The sequence below is a fragment of the Centrocercus urophasianus genome, unplaced genomic scaffold (assembly GCF_019232065.1).
Source record: "Centrocercus urophasianus isolate 14NV4802_14NV808 unplaced genomic scaffold, USGS_Curo_1.0 seq_29, whole genome shotgun sequence".
Classification (NCBI taxonomy): domain Eukaryota; kingdom Metazoa; phylum Chordata; class Aves; order Galliformes; family Phasianidae; genus Centrocercus; species Centrocercus urophasianus.
In genome coordinates this window covers 11214374-11237785 of record NW_024884855.1, presented here as the reverse complement: position 1 = coordinate 11237785, position 23412 = coordinate 11214374, and the positions used below count along the sequence as shown (strand labels likewise).

The following is a 23412-nucleotide window of genomic DNA, read 5'->3' as shown; positions in this document are numbered from 1 at the left end:
AAATATTACCTGCAGCACCACTTAAAGGGCTTTCTTGTTTGTGCTTTGATTGCTTTCTTATTACAGTATTTGAGATTGTAAGTGGAAAATTACACCATGTTCTATTACATAAGCGACTGGTTTACGCAGCCTGAAAGATGAGGTTTTATTTATTATCGTGTTTTCAGGGCTACGGACAATAGATGTTTTTTTTATTATAGGGTAAGTAGCACTTTTCCACTTGACTTCATTATGACAGTTACCAGCAAAAAGGAGACTCCGTTTTCATCATCTCACACAACTAACTCGGGGAGCTGAGCAGCAGAGGAGCAACTCAGGCTGAGGCTCCTGATTTCAGCTGTGCTCCTCTGCTCCCACGCAATGGTTCACCCCAATTCCCTGTGTGGTGAAAGGAAAAATCAAAGGAAAAGATGTGCAGAGATTGGGATTATTCCCAAACAGAGACAATCCTGTGCAGAGGATCCATCACCTGGCTGTATTGTATTCAAATGCTTTAATTGCCCGTCAATTAACTCAGTGTCTTCCTGTGGAATCTTAGTTTTTGTAGTTACCTGAATTCAGGCCAGGTACACAGCAGGTGTGTGGTTATGCTTACTTAATGCTGTACTGCAAATGCCAGTCGTATCTTCTAGAGTTTCCTTTAAAGGTAAGGTTTGTCTTAGAATCTCATACAAATGCTTTAGCAGTTTAGTATGTGTTTTTCCCAAGGAGATCAAATAAAACCTCCATTAGATAATACTTGTTAAGAGAAAAAAAATCTAATTTGCAGATTAAGCCAACGAAAAGAATTCAGTAAAAACAGAGCCGCAAAGCGGTGTCACCGACAAAGAATCAAATGCTTTTCACATGTAATCTTTAAAAGAAGTGAGAGACTTTCATGGCGTAGGGGGATCTGGGAAAAAGCTGCCACTTGTACAGGAGAGATCGGGTCATTTGTAGAGATCCAGTGAGTTGCAGTGATTCTACCCTGGAGCCCTTTCCACGGGTTAGGAGGCTCAGAAAGGGTGATTCCCTGAAGTGGGGAAAATCTTGAACTTTCAAGTTTTACTTGATTTAACAGCTTGAATCAGAGCTGTTAGTCATGAATTATGTACTAAAGCAAAAGTTTGCTCTTTTACAATGTTGTCAAATCACAGGGAAAACCTTTAGCACTGTCAGTGCTTATCTGTCAGCTGCACAGATGCACCTGCAGACGGGTTTTACTCACCCCACACTGCTCTGGGAAGCACCACCAAGACAGACCATGTCAGAGCAGGAACCAGAACCTCTTTTCTTTGATGGGAGCATTGCAAAGACTGTGACTCTTTTCTCTCCCTCACCTTGCTGCATCTTCTGAGAGCCTCCAGCTCCAAGCTAGCACGTAGTTAATTGGAAAATAATTTATCCACAAGCTGCGAAAGCCTTTGAGTAAAGCAGGAGGCGATTTTGCAGCTCAGCTTGGTATAGCTGTAAGAAATGAATCAGTTGAACAAGACCAAGCACATTCAGGCGCTGGAATTTGTGCCCTTGAGACTGCTGTTCCCAGCTCCAGCACAGAACACACCTCAGAGAAACATCCTTCCAGCAGCTCGCTGCTCGCCTCACCCTCACACCGTCAGCTCTCCGCCAGCTCTTACATAAAGGCTCTTGCTACATCACTGCCACGGGCTGTTGTAAACCATTTTTCTCCCCTTTAATTCAAGTTCCTAGACAAGTAAAAATGTAGATTATTGCCAGTAGTCTGGGGAACGGGGATTTCTGTTATGGATGATTAATGAAACGTTATTGTTTTGCACTTGGGGGGAAATCATAGTTTCATGCCAGTAAGGTCAGGGCCTTAATATGCTATGCACTCTGCAAAGGTGTACAGAATGATAGATCATTTTCTGTAATGACTGAGTCAAAGCCTCACAGGGTAGAAGGGAACACAGCAGAAATAGAAGCGTGGTGGTGAAAGCCAAAGCAAACTTATTATGTTGCTAGTTTCAATTCTGGTATATCTAAACCCACATCTCTATCTGCTCCAAGACAGGAGCCCCAAAACTGAGATGCTGGAACACTGGCTCTAGATACCTCCCCACTAATCCCACTATCCACTATGTCCCAAACTGGATTAATACTACTTCTGCTGTGCTGTGTTGAGAAGAATGAAGCTGCAGACCTGGGACAAAAAGAGCCTTGGTGCTAAATGAGGTGCTGGAATTCTCCAGTCCTGTTTAGAAAATAAGTTTGTCACAACCTGGACTCCTCAGCATTAACTTCTTAGGTCAGGCTGCCTCGGCTTGTTGACTGTGGACACAAGGGCTCCGACTGCAGGTACTTTTGTAGGGGTGCTTATTGTAAAGCGCATCACCAGCACCAAGTTTGTGACAGAGTGAAGCTCCTGGAGGAACATCAGTTTGAGGGCAATGCTTTTAAAAGGAGCAACGTTTCAGAGAACAGTTTGTTGCTAATAGAGATAAGGACATAAAGTGTGGGGGACAGTATCACCTCAGGCTCTGCACAGAGACAGTACATTAAGCCCAAGCAGAGGTTGGTTTTAAATGTTTTCCTCCAGTGGCCAGACCCATCACATATAATTCATCACAATCCTTCAGTCTTTGGAAATTTGTAATAAAGTGATTTTTACAAGTGTATTTTCAGGGGTTTTCCTTTCCAAAGTAGGTGTGTAACTGACTGATTTGACAGGCAAGTGAATAGAAATCCAGTACAAGTTATCTGTACCAAAATGTCCGTAGCAAACACTGAGCGGTATCCTGCAGTGATCCCACAGAAATACTGTTTTGCAGGATGGGGAGAAGCAGGTGGAATCCAATAAAACACTGCAATAATTACTGAAAAAAAAAAGAAAGGAGGTCAAAGTCTGAGGCTTTTGATTTCTTTTTGCATTGGCATTTGTCAAGGTGAGCAAAATCCCTTGGCAAGGAGCTACCTGAGTTTTAACACATCTCAGTCCATAAAAATGTTAATGTTTAAAAGGGTTTATATGTCCCTGATAACAATGCATGGCTGATAGGCATCTCATGTGGTTGTAAATGTGTTGCAGAGACTTGCAAGGCATACAAGCCCTTGGTGTTCAGTCTTGTGGTTTATTATGTTATCTGAACTCACTGACTGAGTTATGGCTTTATAATAGCTCTTTCTCTGCATTATCCAACTGTTACCATAGCATTATTACCCCACGTCTCATTAGAAGATTGTATCCAGATTGATTCCAGATGAACACACACAAGTCAGATGAGTGAGGCTGCTTAACGTACAGGGTCCTTTCCTGGGAGGAACTGATTACTTCCCTGAGCTATGCCCACAAATCCTGCTTACCTGAAGGTGGTACTGGTTCTGGCTTGTGCTGATAGAAAGACAAAGACACCTGTGGGAAGAGAACAGAATTTACTCCCCAGCCCTGTAAGCCAACAAATTGGTTGGCAGCGCTTAGGAGCGCATGGTGGAAGCCAAGGTTTGTGAGGAAGAGATGGAGGTGAGGAAACAGCACTAGTGGTATTTTAAAACTCCATGATCATCTCCTGCGGAGAGCTCGTTCCTCTTTCCAGGCATGGCTCCAGCAGGCTGCAAGTCCATCAGCTTGAGAAAAGATTTCACGCTCCCTTATCACCAGGCACAAACTGTGTTTGAAGCAGTTTGAAAGCCCCTGAGAAGGCTCTCCTTTCTATAGCATTAGCCACCTCTGCTCCAGTGGAAGAGGACACAGAGCGAGATCTTCTCACTTGTGCAGCAGATCCTGAGGTCACAACTCTCTGTTGTCCTCCTACCTTCCCTTGCACTGCCAACATTGCCCCTGCAGGGTACATCCCCTCATGAAAAAGCTTCCCTCCACCCAGATAACCAGCTATGGAGAACAGGCAGACACGCAGGCACCACCTTTTTTCATGTCAATCTAATCAGAGTTTATTGATTCCTCTTGCCTCCAGCTAATGTACTTTTATTATTATTAATAAATAATCATTTTTCTATCAGTAGACCCTGTGCCCAGGAGCCTTGGAGGATTCTAGCAAAAAGTATTAAAACTAAAGATTTCTAAAGGGTGGAACAGCAGCACAGCCTGGTAATCAGACAGAATATGCAAGCGGGGAGCAAAATATCCCCACCTGAGAATATGTGATGGAGCTACACATTGGCTTCTTGCCCTCAGGCCACCAATGACAGCCGTGGTCTCTCATTCATGATCCTTTCTGCTTCGCCGACATCCCCCAAGGACACAAAGGGTGCGGGTGGCTCTTTGGTGAGCTGTCACCCCCCCAGACACGCTGGCTCTTGCAGGACCGTGCCCTGGCATGGTGGATGACTCAGTGCTCAGGGCTTCACACTCCTCCTGGTTGGCGCCCGCTCTGCAGAAGCCCCAGGCAGCCTCTCTCCTCTGCCCAGCCTGCTGCCCAGCCCTGCTCTGATCCACCTACAGTCATGCAGGGTCTCTTTCCCACCCTAGGCAGAAGTCTGGAGGGGATGGTCTTTCCCAGAGGCCTGCACATACCTGCTCTTGAAAAGGCAGGAACCACGACATCACCAAACTAGACAAAGCACGCTGCCTCTGACCAGTAGGCTGCAAAATAGTGCAGTGATTTCAGGGCCTGTTGGGATGGTCAGCAGAGGACTTGCAGGTCAGTAACAACATCTGCCATGAAAACACCGGGTTGCCCAAGGAAGTGATTTTGCTGTCGTGCCAGAGGAGCAGAGCTTTACCAACTAGGGGGACCAACACCTTTCTGCAAGGTTGAAGTCAGCACATCATGTCAGCTCTATCCCATCTACTTGGTTCGCTTTCTGTTCTCCAGAGACTTCCCTGCCAGCTGCCCCCCAGCCATTACCGAGGGCTTTCCCTCCTATGTTCTGCTTCTCTCATTGGCTGTGCAGTGCTCCAGCCAAGTCCCTGCACCAGGACAGCCATGGGAGGACCCAGCACAGCCCTTCCTTCTGCACCAGAAATCACATGGACCACAACATGCACATAACACTGGAAAACAAACACCTTGCTCTCTGTTCTTGTAGATGAAATAGGAGCTTCAGATTAAGTTAATCCAATTTTCTGAATAAAATAGATTGCTTTTTTGGCAGGTAAAAATGTACACGTGGTCCAAATGGAAGTAAACAAGACCTGAGAGCCCTTTTTTCTGTGCAAAGCCACTTTCCCACAAAGTGTGCTCAGGTGATGACAGAAGGGCTATAAAGGAAGCCCCAGGGTGCTCATACCCACATTCTGGTTTCTGATCCAGCCATGGCCGTAACAAGCTTGCTGCAGTGCGTGGCCATCAGCTCGCTGCTCTATCTGGCAGCAGGGCTGGCCATTCTCCTTTACTTCACCACCAGCTGGAAGAAGAGAGTTTGCAATTTGCCTCCCGGGCCACAGCCTCTTCCTCTGATTGGAAACTTGAATGTGGTGGACCTGAAAAAGCCATACCAGTCGCTGACAGAGGTAGGCTGGGAGCAAGCAGGTAGGGGGAAAGTGTGCAATTCCCAAAGCAAGGAATGCAGCTAGGGAAATGGAGACAGAATTGTGTGCTGACAATGGGGAGATCCAGTCCTGCTAAGCTCACCTGGGCAGACACAACAAGAGGACCTTGCAGGTGCTCAAATTCTGCAGTTAGTGGTGGAAGAAGGACTTCCTTGGCCTCAAAATGCAGCTTTCCTACAGCACTCACACAGTGTCCATCAGCCTTGACTTACGATTCCCTCAGGCTTGTGCAGAGCAGTTTCCATGGCCGTACCACAGGTGTGCCCATAGGAAAAGTCACCTCTTTCTGGCAGTCCTGGGGGATCCCCTGATACAGATGTCTCTTGAAGGCACCGGATTCACTTTCCCTAAGCTGCCATCCAGCTTTAGGCTGTCAGGTGTGCTGCATCCAATCCCTGTGCTGCTGAGTAAAACCAGGGCTGACACCAAGAAGTCCTAATGAGAAGAAATAACCAAAGGCAGGCCAGGAGGTGGCTGTGATGCCCTGCCCCAAACCTGCTGCATGCCTGTTCGCTGCTAGGGAGGCATGAACCAGCGCTCATGTTATCTCCCAAGCTGTCAAATGGTCATTTGATGAAAACAAATTTAATTTGTCTGGTGTAATAACAGGAGCTGCTTCTAATCTGAAATTCAATTTTCGGTATGCATCTAATGCATAGCAAATGGTAATTTAGGCACGTCAGAAACAAGGAGACATTTGGAGCGGACGGCTCGCAGTGTTTAAACTAAAGCTAAAATACCAAGTGAGTGATTTGATTGTCAAAGCCACTCTTCTCTGTGACAGATGATTCATATTTAATTTCCTATAAAAGCCCAGTGCTCCTGTGACATTATCTACAAGGGAATGCTTCCTGGTTAGGTTGAAGTTTCTGGTGGCCAGCAAATAACTTTGCTATGACTGCAACACTACCCACCTTGCAATAATTAGGGACAAGTGCTATCCTGAAAGAGTTATTGTCTAGCTTTGTTTCTGTAGTGCTTGTGGCTTCAGCCCCAAAGCGGTGCGCACACCCGCTTGCCTCAGGTCAGTGGTATTAAAATAAACAGCCGCCTGCTACAGCATTTGCAAACAGCCTCCACACAGTAGTATTGCTATGCTGGCCTGTTGCTGCAGAGCACCACAGGAATGCAGTGCTTTTTTTATTGACTGCTCATCTGATAGGAGCAGCGATAGCAGACACCTTGTTGTGCAAACAGGGTGCAAGGAGAGATGCTGGCAGTGATAGCCGTTGCTCAGTAGTTACAGTACAGCAGCACCTGGAGACCTGGAGTAGGGTGGGAGGGTTGCTGTGGGCTGGAAGCTAGCAAGGGAGGCAGTGTTTGGATCCAGCTCTGGTTTAGAATGAATGTATTTATTCACTGTGACAGCTCTCCAAGCTATATGGCAATGTCTTCACCGTGCATTTCGGACCCAGGAAAGCTGTGGTGCTGGCTGGCTACGAAACCATCAAGGATGCCCTCTTAAATCATGCTGAAGAATTCGGAGAGAGAGCAGAAATACCCATATTTAGGAAAATGACACGAGGAAATGGTAAACAGCTTTTTTGTCACTGGTCTTTGCAGTTGATCTGAAGAGACAGCAGAGAACATCATCTTATGCCTGCTTTTTGTCTGTACAATCATGCAGAGTAGCTCTGTAACAAGGCCTTACATTTACTAACCACGGGTAGCACAAGGATTTGACACTTTCATTTTAGGCATAGCATTCAGCCACGGAGAGTTATGGAAAACTATGAGAAGATTCACCTTGTCCACACTGAGAGATTTCGGAATGGGAAGGAGAACGATTGAGGTCCGAATCCTCGAGGAACTGAATTCTCTAATTAAATATTTTGAATCTTATCAAGGTGAGTGTCAAGAATTTCATCCAGAGACAGAAAACGTGTCCAGCAGAACAATAAAGATTCACAAAAGTTTAACACTGAGTGAGTGGTATCTGATGGTTAAAGTTCAGCACGTGCGTAGGTAGGTTATTAAATGGAGGCCTAAAGACATTGAAACCAGATTCCCTACTGCATTCTGGGTGGTAAAATAGTTTTTTTCTGAGGGAGCTTGGGACCACATTTCCACAAAAACCTGACCAAATCTCTGTCCTTTTCCCATGCCTTGAATGTGGCATTTTGCACAGCATTCCCTGATAATATCTAAGGCCAGCCAGCTGCTCCCTTCCCCAGCAGCACACCCCTGCGTCACAGGGCAAAATGGGCATCATCCCATCATCATTTGTTTGCATTGCCTGAACTACAGGGAAACCATTTGACACGAAGATGATCCTCAACAATGCTGTATCCAACGTCATCTGCTCTATTCTGTTTGGAGAGAGGTTTGAATATGATGATCCAGCATTTCTCACTTTGCTGAAGCTGTTAAATGAGAATACCAAGCTGCTGGGCTCTCCGGTGGTGCTGGTAAGGGCTTGATTTTAAGTCTTAGCTTTTAGGGGCATGTCTGATTGATGGTGTTTGTCCTCGTGGCTTCCCACACCTTGCTTCTCGAGGGGAGAACAAGAACACCACCAGCAGCCTGTACTGGACACACTGCAGCTCTGTATCCACAGCACATAGATTCCCTGGCCCCTGGGCTCCTTCTCTGCTGCTTATCAGTAAGAGAAAGAAAAACAGCCTTCACCAAAGGAACTAATTCAATCCCTTTCAAGAGGAGAAGCACAATGCATCTCTCACATCAGAGACTGGCACTAAAATGCCCTCTCAAGTATGCCTCCAGAACTGAAACTGTTTTGGGGGTCTCCTTGCAGAAGTGTCTACTTCTCATGGAAGGCTGGAGGCAAAACCAGACTTGCTGCAAACACCATGCCTGTATGACACACTGCAATGCTGAGCTCAGGGCAGCTCACATTTGTGATACCTGGATATGTTCAAAACACCAACTAACAGGCTTCCGTTGCTCCACAGTTGTATAACTTCTACCCATCCCTTGGATTTCTCTTTGGAGCTTCCAAGACCGTGCTACAAAATATCAGGGAGCTGAGTGCTTTCCTCCAGAAACTCTTCAAGGAGCACAAAGAAGAATTTAATGAGAATAACTTAACAGGCTTCGTTGATGCCTTCATGATGAAGCAACAACAGGTACTTCAAAGCTAAGCCTGGGATTCTCTTGGCTCTGGCTCATTATTAGAACTGATCATCTGTCAGGGATGGAGGGTGAGTAAAAACAGAACTGCACTGAGCAGAACATGTTGAAGCTCATCCTCATGATGAGCAGTGCTGTATCATTCCATCACTCCATCACTCTGCTGGAACTGCTGGTTGGGGTTGTGCTGAAATTAGCTGCCACCCAACACATGTAGGGAAAAGACTATTCACAACCTCCCTGCAAGAATAATGTGGTGGCAAACCTCACTGCAGTAACTGAGTTCTTATAGACCCAGTATCAGGATTTGGAGGCTGGATATACACAAATTCTATACAGTGTAAGTCCTAATATTAAAACCTTCTATTGCCTTCTAACTATTTTGTTTCCCACAGCATGTCAATCACAAAAACCTAAGATGCAGACAAAGATGGTGGCAATGTAGTCACTACTGGTATCACTTGCTGCAGAACTTACAGCTGTTGCCTGTTTGCTTTGAAGGAGTCAAAGAAACCCCACAGTATGTTCCACAATGAAAGCCTGCTGTTTTCAACCCTGGATCTCTTTGCTGCTGGGACTGAGACTACTTCTACAACCGTGCGCTGGGGTCTCCTTCTGATGATGAAATACCCAGAAATTCAGAGTAAGGCTGAGAATTCCTCTTGTATGATATTCTGTTGCACGCATAAGGCTCGGATTATGGAAGGGAGTGGAACTCATTCAGCACTGTTTAGGGCAATTATTGTGAGTTCTCTGAGAGAGATAACAACCACTGACTTTACACAGGGATTTTATTCAGATGGATTGCAATAAAGCAGCCCAGCCTGGTGGGAGAGGCCGAGAGGCAGCCTGAAGGGACAGGAGGTCTCCCATCGTTGTTCTCCTGCAGGCTATCAGCACATGTCACTAAAGGTTTCCCATCTCCTGGGGAGCTGCTCCCGATCTGGTTTCCGTTGAAGGCCATGGGGTAACGAAGGTGTGCAGTCAGAGCCAGGCATGGGACGTCCTGTCGTGCTCCATTCAAGCTCCCGTGGCTCAAGAGTAAAACTGAAAGAACCACACCATGCCCTGCCTTACCACCCCCCTCCTGTTCTTCCCAACCGCCCCCCAAAGTTTTCCCTTTTCTTCATCATGGCCAAACTGAAGGCTACTTCAGTTGTAAGATGAGAGGAGTATCAACTTCTTAATCCTTTCCTCCCCACAAGGAAAAATTCAGGAAGAAATGAACCAGGTGATTGAGCCGGGGGAGATGCCGAAGCTGGAGGACCGGAAAAGGATGCCTTACACAGAGGCGGTGATACACGAAGTACAAAGATTCGCCAACATCGTCCCGATGGGGGTGTCACGATCAACACCTACAGATGTGAATTTCCAAGGTTATGTGATTCCCAAGGTGAGCTCTGGGACCAGCAGCTTACACTGCACCAATTCATTACCGTGTTATCTAAAGCTGATAAGAAATATCTACATATCTAGAGACGCCTTGATGCTCGGTTTAATCCACCGTGTAATTCTTCATCTTGGATGCAGAACAATTGTTAAAAACATGTGGTGATTGTAGAATGTTGCAGCCACTTGAATCCAGAATAACCAGACTTTAATGAAGTCACATTGGTTTGATTCTATTATGCCCGAAGTGAAATCTATACTTCAGTAGACTTCTCCAAAGATCTGTCTGAATCTGCAAGAAGAATTCTTTCATGGTGCAAAAGCAGAGCAGCAACTACTGATAACAGGCAAAGCCACAGTGGGGCCAGCAAGCATCCTCTGGTTCTGTTTGCCACGGCTCAGTCTCATTTGTTTCTTCACGTGGGAAAAAAAAGAAAGCTATCCCAGCTTCCTTCTGCTCCAAACAGCTGCTTCTTTGATCCCTTGCAGGGTACAGAGATTATACCGCTGCTGACCTCTGCTCTAAATGACGAGCTGCACTGGAAAACCCCGCATCAGTTCAACCCTTCCCACTTCCTGGATGCTGATGGGAACTTTGCTAGGAGAGAGGCATTTATTCCATTCTCCATAGGTGAGAGGGGTAATTTGTGCCCATCCTGGGGCTAGGCTAACAGCACCGTGCCCACTGACCCCAGGGAAGTATGTAAGTGAAGGACACTGATAAGGCAGGATAAGAGGTTTCTGGACATTGGTCCTGTCCACCACTGCTACAGCCTGCTGCTCCTTGGGAGATCTGGCAGACGCTTATTTACCCCCAGGCACTGGATGATCTCACACACCTGCAGGCTTCCAGGCAACTTGACACTAAGTCAGCAGTACCCCCCTCCCCAGAATACAGAGAAAAGAAAGGAAAAGCTTCCTACCTCAGCTGCACAGACTGCGTGTCCAGTTTAGAAGGTCTCAGATGCCATCACCAACAGTTCCACTGCTTAACATTTACTTCTCTCCTGCTTGTTTTCAGGACGAAGGTCTTGTGTTGGAGAAGGCCTGGCCAAAATGGAGCTGTTCCTCTTCTTCGCAGGCTTGCTCCGCAAATTTGTTTTCCAGCCCCCTCCAGGGGTGAACAAAGCAGAGCTGGATCTCACTGCTGACGTTGGCTTCACCCTGAATCCCATGCCTCACCTGGTCTGTGCTGTGCCCTGCAAGTGATCAGACAACATGGAGGTGGTGTAGTGGGCACTTCAAGCTTGAATGCAAGTCTAGCTACAGGGGGAAAAGCTGTCTGCCTGAGCTTTAGGGAAAGGGCACTGGGTTCTGCTGTTTGTCTTTTGTTCGTATGATCCTTTCCAGGAGCTCTTCTACCCTCTGTACGATGCAAACCCTTCAGACACCTCTGAGCACTGCTCCCACATTCAGCACGACCCACCCCTGAACACCAGAGATGCAGTTTTCGGGGCTATTTCAAAGAATGACTTAGTTTTGAGCCTCCTCTACAAACAACCCACTTGGGTCTCTCCACTGAGAGCCTCTATGGGGAGTTTCTCAGCCCGAATCCCAGCTGTATAGCAGAGCTGGTTATCGATGGCCCAGCTGGAGACAACAGACCCTTAGAAGTCTCCCTGAGATGACTGTTGAGCTGAGCCTTGGACTGAGCTGCCATTGTGCAGCACAGCCTTATCTTTATCGCAGCGTCGCAGACACTCGGGTGTGACACGGGCTGATGCCAAGAGCCAGGCATGGGTCACTTATCAGGAAATTGCTAAGTGCTTTGGAAAGTGAGCTCACTCCGATTGCACTGGATGTTTCATACTGAAGAGCCTATTTACTAGAGGGCCAGCCTCACAGCTTTCACAGTAAGGAAGGCATTTCTCCCATTCCCTTGCCCCTCCTGGCTTTGACTCATGTCCAGCCACACTCTAGAGCAGCTCTGACCCTACACTGGCAGAAACTAAGCAGCCACAGAAAGTGAGTGGTTTCTGAACCAGCACACGTGATGCTGCACACAAGCCTGAGGCAGTGCTGTGGTCACCTGCATGGGAATGGTGTTACAAACACAGAGCTGAAAATGCTCACACTGCCAGCAAAGACCCTGCAGTGCTGACACAATCCATAGGATTTTTCCCATGGCCACTAAAAACTGTAAAACTGGAAAGAGAGGTGGGCAAGAGCTTACTACCCAGCCTGTTACTGTGCCATGAGCTTGGTGCATGGGGTCTGTGCACAGAGCTGGTGTCAGCAAAGAGGGAAGCCTTCCTAGGGCAGCTGCTTGGTTAGAACAGTTAATGATTATCTTCTGGAGCAGCCATTATGTGTAGGAACAAGGAGCTGTGCTGCAGAGGGAAGGTGGGAAACCTGAATGACAGTGTGGGGAAGAGAGGAGGCTTCGTCTGTTAACACAGGCAGGAAACCAGATGAGGGTTAGAGAGTGGTGAGTCACTGAAGATGCTTTGTGTTGCTTTGGAAGCATGAAATGCAAGTCAGGATGGAAAGAAAAAAGGGAGAAACTGACAGTTACAGAGATTGAGGGGGTGGCTGGGGCAAGTCTAGCACAAAATGTTGCCATCATCTAAACCTGATCTGTGCTACAAGTGGAAGGAAAGAAAGGAGCAAGAGAGTACGAAGAGATGACAAAGCAGTCACTCTTTGTTCAGCCAAGGCTCTGACTCTTTGCAGCTTTAGTTCACAACTAAGGGCAGCACTCTGATAGCTGTGCTTTGTCCCAGTATTGCACTCCAACGTTCCCTGTGCTTGTACTGGGGCTGCACTTTCACTTGTGCTGTGCCTTGAGGCCAGCTCCAGCTTCCCATCCAGCTCAAGGAATCTGCTGAACAAGCTGTGTAACAAGAATGCCTTTGCAACTACGCTTGCTTACATTCATTTTGCTGCTGCTTTGTTTGCAGTCTAACTACTGCAAGTTTGACCTTAGCTCCTACTTAACAAATAAATATTTTGCTCTGTTGCTGTTTATCTATGCGGCATTGCAGGATAAAGTAGATTTAGGGTCAAACTGATAAAGCTGGGCTGCACCTCCTTTTGTACGCCCACAGGAGCGCAGGGATCCCTGGGCAACACGCGGTCAGAACATGTTTAACAATACAAAGTGTGAGCAATGCCCCGAGCCACAAACAGCTCCAAGGAAACCAGGCTGTTTCTAGAAAGTCGCAACCATAAAGGCTTCTTCACTGCTTCAATTGTCCCTTCAAAAGTGTCTCTTTTCCTAAGCATTTGCACAGTCCACAAGTTGATGCCATTTATAAGGGAAGAATTTTCAGAGCTGATTATCTGGTGAATTGGAGTCCTCCCAGACCTACAAGATGCTGAAGATGCCATGCCAGACGTTTTCTTGCGTTGGTCCCAAGGATACAGACAAGCAGTTGAGGTGTCTTTGAGTTCTGGCTATCATATTTCTAAAAGGATTTACTTGCAGAGAATTTGGGATAGGAGGAAGTGAAAACAGTGATGGAGAAGAAAAACCCTCCACATAGACACTGGCACGAAAGATGTGTCTGTTTGCCTTAACGAGGAGATGGAGAAGGGAGGAAGGAAGGGCAGGCCCACACAGTGTCCCAGAGGTGATTGGAGTCATCTGCTGCCATCAACCTTTCCTCATCGCAGAGGGAAAATAGAAAATTAAAGTGAATGGCAACACATTTAAACTAATAAAGGAAATAGATTTTTTCTGCCCGTTAAAAACTCTAACAGTGCAGAAAGGATACAGCTCCGTGTTCTTCAAGGTAAACGTCAGGTAGGGAAGGAATACGAAGGCTCTCCTGGAGCCCGCGTGGTGCCGCTGCGTGGCAGGGCTCTGTGCTGGGATCTGTGCTGGGTGCCGGGCAGGGCAGCACGTAGCAGCGTGGCTCCGGAGCAGAACACGTACCAGACGGGTTGTTGAGACAGGAATTTCTTGTCATCACAACAGCTTGACTTACCTTTGTCATCTTAATGCATTGCACTCAGAGGTTGGTAGGTTTAAGAAAACCCGACGCGCTCCCCCCCGCTCCCGGCCTTTCAGACATAATTTAAATCTCTCTCTGAAAGGCTTTTTTTCTTATTTTGGCAGCTCCCAGGGCAGGGATGACATACCAGGAGCACGGCAGTGGCACGTAGCTCTCCGGTCAGAGCACACACAGGAGCACACGCAGAGCACAGCGCTGTGCCCCCGCTCTGCACCCTGTGCCACCCCGGCCCCGCTCTCCTGCTTCGCACCCCTACTGCTCTGTGCTGGCTGCAGCAGGGCTGAGTCACACAAGGCACGCTCTAGAGAAAACCGTCGCCTCCAGCCCATTTCTTGGAAACTAATAAAAAAATCCCAGAAATGTTGCAACACATTCGCTGCTTCTGCCGCACCGCCACATCTCTGCAGCACGTGCGCACCAGGGCTGCTCCAGGAGCACGCTGTGCCCCCTGCGCACCAGGCCTGCTGCCTTCACAGCCCTCTTTGCTCTCACAGTGCTGAGGACACACTGCCGAATAACATCCCCTCCACAATCAAAGCTTTGGATAAAAGGAGCTTTGTGCTTCCTGATCGCATCACGACAGACCTTTCTACCCTGAGCAAATGTCTTCCATGGACGGTTTATTTCCAGCATCGCTCTGACAGCCACGGCTCAGTCTGACAGACATCAGTCCCTTCTGCTGGGGATGGGAACCTTCAGGAGGAACGCATGCTCCAGGTGTTTCATACCTTTGACTCACAATAGTTCCATTCTCCATCATGCTCAGGTTCTGCAGCTCTCCAGCTCAGCGAGCTTCATTAACTTCGTTAATTTATCCCCTCTGTCTCTTAGAAGCTGCTCTTTCCAAATGAGGAACCCCCCAGCAACTTCTGATCCAATTCTGCCTTCCCATTTAATTTACACACAATCCACTCACGATCACTTGACCTGTGCTAATTTTCCATGGCCAGCTCCTACATGTCCTGCACACCTCAGAAGTCTGCAATCCCATCCCCTCTGGGCACTCCGCAGCCTCTCTGTGAGCTCGACGGGCTGCAGCACCCCGGGATACAGGGCCGTTACCATCATTAACAACCTTTGATCTCCACTTGACACAGACCAAGTCAAAGCCTTCCCTAACCGCTTCTCTCTTTAGCAGCCCCAACATCCCAAGCCCCATCCAAACCCAAAGCTGGGGGTTTCCTATAGCGCTCAGAGGAACCTTTCCATTCCCCCGTGTCAGCAGCGTTCCGAGGGTCACAGCACTGCCAGTGAGGGACCTGGAGGTCTCGGGCGGAGGAGGCAATAGAGGAATGCCAAGCACCTTTTCCCATGTATATGTTCTTGCACACACATGCATGGGTTTGTAATTTGAAACTCTCTTTACTTCTGGACAGGCTTTGCAAACTGCTTAGACCACATTCTCTGAGGTGTTTAAAGAGGGTGGAGTATGCAGTATTTATTTAGGTACTCTACAAACCTTAATAAGAATCGAGTGCTTGTAGCGATCGCAGAGAACAAACAGAGAGCCAGCTGGCAGGAGCCGAGCGCTGCCGCTGCGCTTTGATTGCTTCTAACACCAAAAACCAGAGTAGTACTTAAAAAAAAAATGGCTTTCTTAATTTCTTTTATCTCCGATCCTGTGTTAATGGGTCTGCTGTGTGCAGCAGTGCTGTTAGCTGCACTCTATTTTTCAACCGGCTCTAAAAACGCAGCGTTTAAATTGCCTCCTGGTCCAACTCCTCTTCCGATCATTGGTAACCTGCACTTGGTGGACATCAGAAGGCAAGATAAGTCACTAATGAAGGTAGGACAAAAAACCCAAACCTGGATCCTCGTGCATTTTAAAGCTGCCTGGGCTATATCAGTGCTGATTTTTTGTCTTTTTGAATTTGAACTCGATAGTAAAGGTGTGGAAACTGCTTTATAATATTTTCTTTCTGGTCTTCTTCAAGCCAATGTCTGTGTTGGTGCAGTGTCATTTATGAGCAATCAACCGTTAAGAAAAACACCTCTGGGTAATATGAGATTTCTTCATGTAATTGCGATGATGTACATGAAGTCTGCAGCACTTGTGGGACTTTAAATATTAATTTGACAGCTCTGACACCCAGAAAATGCGGACAGCATTAGGAAAGAACTAGCGTGAATGGAAACCACTTCCCTCCCTGCGTTCTAGAGAAGCGGTGGGGGAATGTCGTGATGCAGAGACCCCAAATCCAGATGTCCCACTGCAAAGCCTATTTCCCTCGGAAAGAAAGGGATTTGCATTAAAATCCAGACAGCAGCAGAAGGGTGGGATGGGAAGACTGAGCTGAGGAACCAGAAAGGAGAAGCCTGGAAGCTCTTCCATTGGTTTGCAATCAGAACGGCTTACCCCACTCATGCTGGAGCTGTGTGTTGGTGCCAGGCACAGCTGGCACAGCCAGCACTGCGGATCGCTCCCTCCTCGAGTGGGGCTCCATCGCTCCAGTGCTGGCTGAATGCAGGCAGCTGCCGGGTGTGCAGTGCTGGGCTGAGGCTGCATTGCTGCTCTGCCTTTTGGGCAGTGCAGCTCTGGGGCAGCTCACCCAGTGTGCTGGGCACAGGTTTGCCTTCAGACTGAGTTTCTGACTGACCTCTGCGTGCTCTCACTGCCTGCTCCGTTGTATTTACAGTCACCTATATTTGATTTTAATTTGGGATTAATCCAGAGGGGTTATCCCTGTTTCTCACCCCACAGATTAACACCAAAGCAGTGTCTGCATTGCAGTATAGCTGGCTGGGCACACTGGTGGGGTGCTGCTGGGCAGGTGGGGATGCACTCTTTCCTCTGCGTGGGCTGAGGCTGCACCATGTGGGCTGAGGCTGTGCATGCAGCTGGGCAGCACCTGGGGCCGCTCACTGCCCTCCTTCAGCCATTGCAGACCCTTCTCTGCAGCTGTTGTTGCTCCAATCCCTTGATCTAGCAGCAGCAGGAGCACGGGAGAGGAGCAAGGTCTGTCCCATATAACAGCGCCACTATTTGCACTATTCTGGTCTTTCTCTGGTTGGCCAACCTGCACCGCCATCTGAAGTCCAATGTAACTCCACATGTTGCACTTACTTATGTTTTTTTTCACTTTCTCCTTAACAAAGAGATCAGATTAGCAATGCACTGACAGGGGGTGGGCAATAAACCTGAGCACCCCTCCGCTCACCCATGCAGAGCATCCCACGCTCAACCCCGGGGAGTGCTGACTGAGGGACTTTCCCTCATTGCTGACCATCACAGCTTACCTCTCTTTCAGCTTGCGGAAGAATACGGCCCGGTCTTCACCCTCCATTTTGGCTTCCAGAAAGTTGTGGTCCTGACCGGGTACGAAGTTGTGCGGGAGGCGCTTGTGAACTACACAGAGGAGTTTGTAGACAGACCATCCATCCCAATATTTGACCAAATTCAGAATGGAAACGGTACTAGAGCAATGAGGGGGGGTGGGAGGGACGGTGCCGCTCAGTGCCAGTGTGGCGCTGCTCCCAGCAGCCCAGCTTTGAAAAGCTCCTTGGACCCTCCCTACACCGATGGCATTCCCTCACTTTCATGCAATGCATTTCCACTGTCATTATATTTTGGTCGTGCACTTGCAGTCAACCCTTATCCTCTCGTTGGAGGGCGAGGAGTGGGGTTTTTAAAAGCACAGGTTTGCCCTTTCATCCCGATGCCTGGCATCCATTATTGGATACAGTCAGTACCCAGCATCTTGTCTCCCTCCACCAAAGCTCTCAGGTTGGACGTGTAATCTGTTCAGCAATGGGCTGAGGCTGGAAATTCTTTCCCCAGACATCCCTGTGGTTTTCCCAAGGACATCAGAGGACATCCTGCCTTGTTCCTCCGGCCAGGCTCTGGTGTGAGCAGCCAAAAGGCAGCCCTGTATGCTGGTCACAGGCCAGAGTTGGGATTACAATTAGAAATTAAATTACCCAGCCACAATATCAAGAGACGAATTTGTCGCTACATAGGGAAAAGGAATTGATGGGGGAAAAGCATCATTCAGAGCTAATTCACACATAAAATATCCCTGTGGGAGGCTGCCCACAGGGGCAGCAGGGTATTGCTCTATCAGTCCTTTCTCTGTTATCTTCTCAACCCAAGTCGGAATTGCTCAGAGGTGACCCAAAGCCATAAATTCACACAGGCTGTAGGTAGCAAGGGTCACAGATTTTCCGAAGAATCACTTTTTCTCTCCACCCTAATGTGGGGGTGTTTTTAGTGTTATTGGGAATCTCAAAAACCAGTGGAGCGCTGACTGGGATCGAGGAGGGTGAATCATCCCATCCCACAAAGATAAAAGATCTTTATGATTGGAATAGAACAAAGAGGGAAGCTTCAAAGAGACAAGGCTGTTGCTTGAGGCCCCACCTTGCAACCAAACAGGGTCAGAGAGTTTGCACGGCTGACTCAGACCGGCTCCCCCCCAGCCCCACGCTGTGGGTCTGACAGCCCTCCCCCACCCCGCGGCCAGCAGGCTCAGTGTGACCAGGAAAGCTGAGCTGAGAGGGTGCAGGGCCGGGGCACAGAGAAATGGGGGACCCCAGTTCCCCAAAGCCACGGGAACTGGGCGGCAGAAGCTTGGGGAGCTCCCTCCTCACCTGGCCTCATAACTCGCTTGGTGTGCTGTGCCTGCCCCAGGTGTGTTCTTCTCCATCGGCGACCTGTGGAGAACAACGCGCAGGTTCACCGTCTCCAGCATGCGCAACCTCGGCATGGGGAAGCAGATGATGGAGGGGAAGGTTTGTGAGGAGCTTCACTTCCTCATTGAGAAGATCAAATCCTTCAAAGGTGAGCCGGAGCCCACCGGGGTGCTCTGCAGCATCCACGTCCCTCTGACACTGCTCTCCTCCTCCCATTGCAGGGGAACCTTTCAGCCTGAGGTCCTTCAGCATCGCTCCGATCAACATCACCTTCCTCATGCTCTTTGGGGACAGGTTTGACTATAAGGACCCAACATTTCTCACTCTCCTAAGACTCATAGATGAAGTTATGGTTCTTCTGGGATCTCCATACTTGAATGTAAGTAACCTGTTCCAATGGTTAGCATTTTTTCCTGACCAGTCTGTCACTGGTGGAGAGGCAGTTTCCACTGAACAGTAAAAAAGCTTGACATTGAGTTGTACTGCATAAAGGCTAAAAGGTTGCAAAGCCCATCCGTGCGAAAATGAGCCTGAGCCCTACAGAACTCCCTGGGATGCACAGATATTACTACAGACAAAACTCACCTCATCTGTCGTGCCTTAGGAAGAAGCCATTTCAGCCTGTTGATTCTCCTGCACACCTAACGCTTCTTTTTTTTTTTTTAATTTCTTATTAGTATTTCAATTTCTACCCATTCCTTGGATTTCTTTTCAAAACTCACAAGATTTTGCTAAAGAAAATAGAAGATGTGCGCGCTATTATAAGGCAATACATGAAGGCGAGCAGGGAAGATATCAATGAGAACAGTGTGAGGAGCTACACTGATGCATTGGTATTCAAGCAGCACGAGGTATGGGTCTGCTTGGGCTCTGCTGGCTGTTTGTGATGTCTCCTTTGGCTTTTCTAGCTTAAAGATCTGGATTTCAGTCCTATCATGTAACCCTACTGAAATTAATGCTATTGTTCTAGTGGCACTGAAATCAGATTCCAGTCTTGTATTGGTGTACTTTACTGCAGGGATTTTTCTATCAAAATTGAGATGTGGAAGCCATTCTCTCAATCCATCCCCCAAACAGCAGTGCTAATAATGTGACATGAAGTCCTTGTTTGTAGTAGAAAATGCATGAACTCACATGCAAGCTGGCTGTGCTTTTCTTTGTATGACAACAAATCAATTAATCATTGATACTGTTGCTCCAAGATGAATGATACACTTAAAGAACTGGAATGATAAATGGTCAGTACATCTGCGAGCCTAGCCCTGCATCTTACTTCAGTAGAGACTGCAATTTCACACATCACTTGATTTCATTCCACACAAAGTATTTACGCTCTGAATCTTTTCTTCTTTCCCACTGGATCTGGGCCAACGTGAGGCATTAGTCTTCTTCCCATCACTGTGGCGGAAGGTTCAGTGCAGACTGCTACAGCCCAGGAGAAGTGACATCAGGCCATTTACCACACTGTTCTCAAACACACGATCATACCCAACAGCCTTCTGGGTTACAGAGCATTTCCCAAACTTGCTGAATACTAACACTATTTTAAGAGCTTTCTCACACTTGTTCTTTTCAAGGAGAAAAACAAGAAAGACAGCCTCTTCCATGATGACAACTTAATTGCATCCATACTTGACCTGGTCATGGCGGGCACAGAGACCACGGCCACCACGCTGCAGTGGGCCATCCTGCTGATGATGAAATACCCTGAGATCCAAAGTGAGCTCCTGGTGTTTTAAGATTCCTCTTCCTCCAGACCCTGGAAAAACACATATTTTATCAAAATCAAATCTGCAGGGGGAGTTGATTTCCTCGCTGGGATACATCCCCGTTCTTTGTTCCTTCCAGAAAAGGTGCAGGAGGAGATTGGAAGAACTGTCAAAGCTGGCAGCTGGGCCACGTACGAGGACCGCAAGAAGATGCCGTTCACAAACGCAGTGATCCACGAAGTGCAGAGGTTCATCACCCTCCTGCCCCACGTTCCCCGCTGCACTGCTGTGGACACCCACTTCAGGGGATACTTCCTTCCCAAGGTGGGTACGGCCCAGCCCAGGGCACACGGCGCTCCTCTTGTTGCCAGTGGCACTGCAAGCAGCTTCTTTAGAGGGACAGAAGCACAAAACAAATGTCCAGAATTACCCCAGAAGAGTTCCTTCCTTTCCAATGACTGTGCTGAGCCCAGAGAGACCAGTACTGGGGAACTCGATTCAGGCCCTCATGCTCAGCACTTCCACACTCCAAGAGTGACCCTGCTTAACCTCTGATGCCATCTGCCCAGTGAAGTATTTGCCTGGGAATGCTCAGGATCTGACCCTCTGCCTCAGGTCCTCACCGTGCCACGTGGCATTTGGCTTCAGTGCTTGGCACGGCTGGGAAAATCTCCCTGTTGGTGGAGGGGACGAAATCCTCAGGGTCTCTGCCTGCCCCACTCGAAGCAATAACAAAACCACGTCACAAAATAAAGCAACACAGAGCAATAAATCCTGCCTTTCTGCCCAGCCAAGAATCTTCCTGGCACAGCAATATTTAGAGTTGGAGTGAGACGTTTTGGTAAACCCACCGTGGACAGGAGCTCCTCCTCATCCCCAGCCCCTTCCCCACACCCCTCACCCAGGACCCTTGGTGCTGCACCACAGGCGCCTCTGGGCCTTGCTATTTCTTGTGTCTTCTCCCAGGGCATAATTGTCATCCCATCGCTCACCTCGGTGCTGCTGGATAAGACGCAGTGGGAGACACCACACCAGTTCAACCCCAACCACTTCCTTGATGCTGAAGGGAATTTTGTCAAGAGGGAGGCTTTCCTGCCCTTCTCCACAGGTATCCAAAGGCCTCGGCCACACCGAGGGGTCCTCATGGCTAATTACTGCCTCTCATTTGGATAACGAGCTCAACAGCTGGCTCCCAAAGATCCAGCTGGGGAAAGGACCTTTCTAGGAAGAAGGACAGCCCTGTGGTCGGGGGGGGATCCAAGTTGAGGGAGGGAAGATTTAGGTTGGATGTTAGGGGGAAGTTCTTTACAAGGAGAGTGGTTAGGCCCTGGAACGGGCTGCCCAGGGAGGTTGTGGATGCCCCGTCCTTGGACGTGTTCAAGGCCAGGTTGGACGGGGTCCTGGGCAACCTGATCTGAATGTGGATGTTTGGTGGCCCTGCTAGGCAGGGGGGTTGGAACTACATGATCCTCGAGGTCCCTTCCAACCCGGGTGATTCTGTGATTCTGTGATTCTGTTTGGGGGGGGGTGGTAGGGCACTGGCAAAGCAACATTTAGAGTTGGAGTGAGACATTTGGGTAAACCCCCTGTGACAGGACTTCTCCAGCTTGATACTGCCGTCAAGTAAGCACACTGCTTCCATCCGCAGGGCGAAGGAACTGCATCGGAGAAAGCCTCGCCAAGATGGAGCTGTTTGTCTTCTTCGTCGGGCTGCTGCAGACATTCACTTTCCAACCTCAGCCGGGAGTTTCAGAGGCTGACCTGGACCTGACCGTCCCCGAAACGACTTTCACATTAAGGCCTCGGCCCCAGGCGACCCGTGCCGTCCTGCGCGAATAGGCAGTGCTGCAGCGGGGCGGCCAGGTGGGGCCAACACCAAGGCCCATCTTAGCTGTGCTAGGGCTCATCGCCCCGTCCCAACGTGCCACGCTCTGTCGTATTTCCCTCCCGCTGTCTCTGTCCACTCCCACCCCTACATCTCCCCATAGGTCGCTGACCTGCTCTTTGCTCCCTTGCTGTGGGGAATGCAGGCAAATCAATGAGAAAGCACAATCCTGGTGACCCTCCCAGAGAGGGACACCGAGCAGCTGAAGGACCGGGGGGTGTGTGTCCATGACATGTAGGTGTGACATCCACACTTCAACGCCAAAGAAGTAAGGCTCACAACACTGCAGAAATCTGCCCAAAATTCCCACTCAAGACACACCAGCGTTCACTGGGAGCTGAAATACACTGTAGGTGCTTCTTGAGCCAAGCTCTCTCATTAGCCAGAGCTTCCAGCAAAATCCCACCGGGGCAGGCAGCCAAGACAAGAACTGAGAGTGCAAAACCACCCATCCACGGGCTGCGGGGATGAAGTTCTTCCTCCTTGAAACACAGTCCTGAAAGACACCTTAAAGTCTGCAAGCCTGTCTAGATAGCTAAGAGTTGCCGCCACCACGTTCAACACTGTTCCACAGTCTGAATGGAAGAGGATCTACATTTATAAGTTTGCAGTTAACATTCATAACAGCAAGTGACCATAAAAGGCTAATGATACAGGAAAATAAACCAGACTCATTTCTAGTTTTATGGATGTCTGTCTTTTCTGACCTGGTTAAAATAGGAGCAAACGCATTCTCTCTCTCAGGAATGGCAATCAGTGCAGTTTGGAACAGTTTGGCCATTGGAACCAACCATGCAATTTCTTTGCAAGTGGAGCCTTGTATGCATGCAAACACTCATGCAAGGAGAATTTGGATCAGACCAAGTTGTGGTTATTTTCTTTTGCTCTGTCTGCTGCCCCAGTCCATAGCACTCTTATCAGCCATCACATTCTGCAATCTCAATCCGGTTGATGTATAGCTCAGGATATTTTCCATCCAAATAGCTGCCTGTGAATCGCTGTTCTCCATATGCATTATCTTATCGTGTGCTTTATCACATTGTTTATATCTTTCCCTTTACGGGAACCCAATAAAGTTTTAATTCTCCCACGTTTTCATTACATCAGATGTTTCTGCCACCAAGCTTTGTACTTTGCAGAAAAGCAAACGCCATGGAGTTGAACCTGAGCCCAGAGTGCCAATAACACAATTGGTTCAACTCGTACCCCACGGCTGAGAGGTTCTGCATGCCCTGATCCTATCACAAATGGCTCAGCTGGAGAGCCTCCATATCAGCAGAGTGGTTTCCCCGGGGCTCTGCTGTCCAA

The 23412-nt window shown here is 48.4% G+C and overlaps 2 protein-coding genes and 1 long non-coding RNA gene across 3 annotated transcripts; 2 read left to right on the top strand and 1 right to left on the bottom strand.

The window, feature by feature from the left end:
* Positions 1-742: 742 nt before the first annotated feature.
* Positions 743-19089, bottom strand: LOC122165396. The gene is made up of 5 exons (XR_006170461.1): positions 18469-19089; positions 14467-17227; positions 10849-11124; positions 3301-3349; positions 743-2813 (listed from the first exon to the last, which is right to left on the bottom strand). It is a non-coding gene; the product is annotated as an uncharacterized LOC122165396 (long non-coding RNA).
* On the top strand, positions 5210-11134 carry LOC122165395 (cytochrome P450 2K4-like). Its single transcript, XM_042828297.1, has 9 exons — positions 5210-5407; positions 6815-6977; positions 7144-7293; positions 7694-7854; positions 8359-8532; positions 9038-9179; positions 9742-9929; positions 10415-10556; positions 10947-11134. The coding sequence occupies exons 1-9, from the start codon at positions 5210-5212 to the stop codon at positions 11132-11134; spliced, it is 1506 nt and encodes a 501-aa protein (XP_042684231.1).
* On the top strand, positions 15247-23207 carry LOC122165394 (cytochrome P450 2W1-like). The gene is made up of 9 exons (XM_042828296.1): positions 15247-15667; positions 17130-17292; positions 18509-18658; positions 18732-18889; positions 19188-19361; positions 20088-20229; positions 20359-20543; positions 21186-21327; positions 21868-23207. Exons 1-9 carry the CDS (start codon positions 15470-15472, stop codon positions 22056-22058), a joined length of 1503 nt encoding a protein of 500 aa, XP_042684230.1. The 5' UTR covers positions 15247-15469; the 3' UTR covers positions 22059-23207.
* The last annotated feature ends 205 nt before the right edge of the window (positions 23208-23412 follow it).

What these genes read in the sequence shown, in the direction of transcription:
- LOC122165395 (XM_042828297.1), top strand. Translation starts at nt 5,210, where the DNA reads ATGGCCGTAACAAGCTTGCTGCAGTGCGTGGCCATCAGCTCGCTGCTC. An exon ending in TGGGCTCTCCGGTGGTGCTG is followed by an intron (nt 7,855 to 8,358) that starts GTAAGGGCTTGA and finishes GTTGCTCCACAG; the next exon opens with TTGTATAACTTCTACCCATC. An exon ending in AAGGTTATGTGATTCCCAAG is followed by an intron (nt 9,930 to 10,414) that starts GTGAGCTCTGGG and finishes GATCCCTTGCAG; the next exon opens with GGTACAGAGATTATACCGCT.
- LOC122165394 (XM_042828296.1), top strand. Translation starts at nt 15,470, where the DNA reads ATGGCTTTCTTAATTTCTTTTATCTCCGATCCTGTGTTAATGGGTCTG. An exon ending in GAAGATCAAATCCTTCAAAG is followed by an intron (nt 18,659 to 18,731) that starts GTGAGCCGGAGC and finishes CTCCCATTGCAG; the next exon opens with GGGAACCTTTCAGCCTGAGG. An exon ending in TGGGATCTCCATACTTGAAT is followed by an intron (nt 18,890 to 19,187) that starts GTAAGTAACCTG and finishes ATTTCTTATTAG; the next exon opens with TATTTCAATTTCTACCCATT.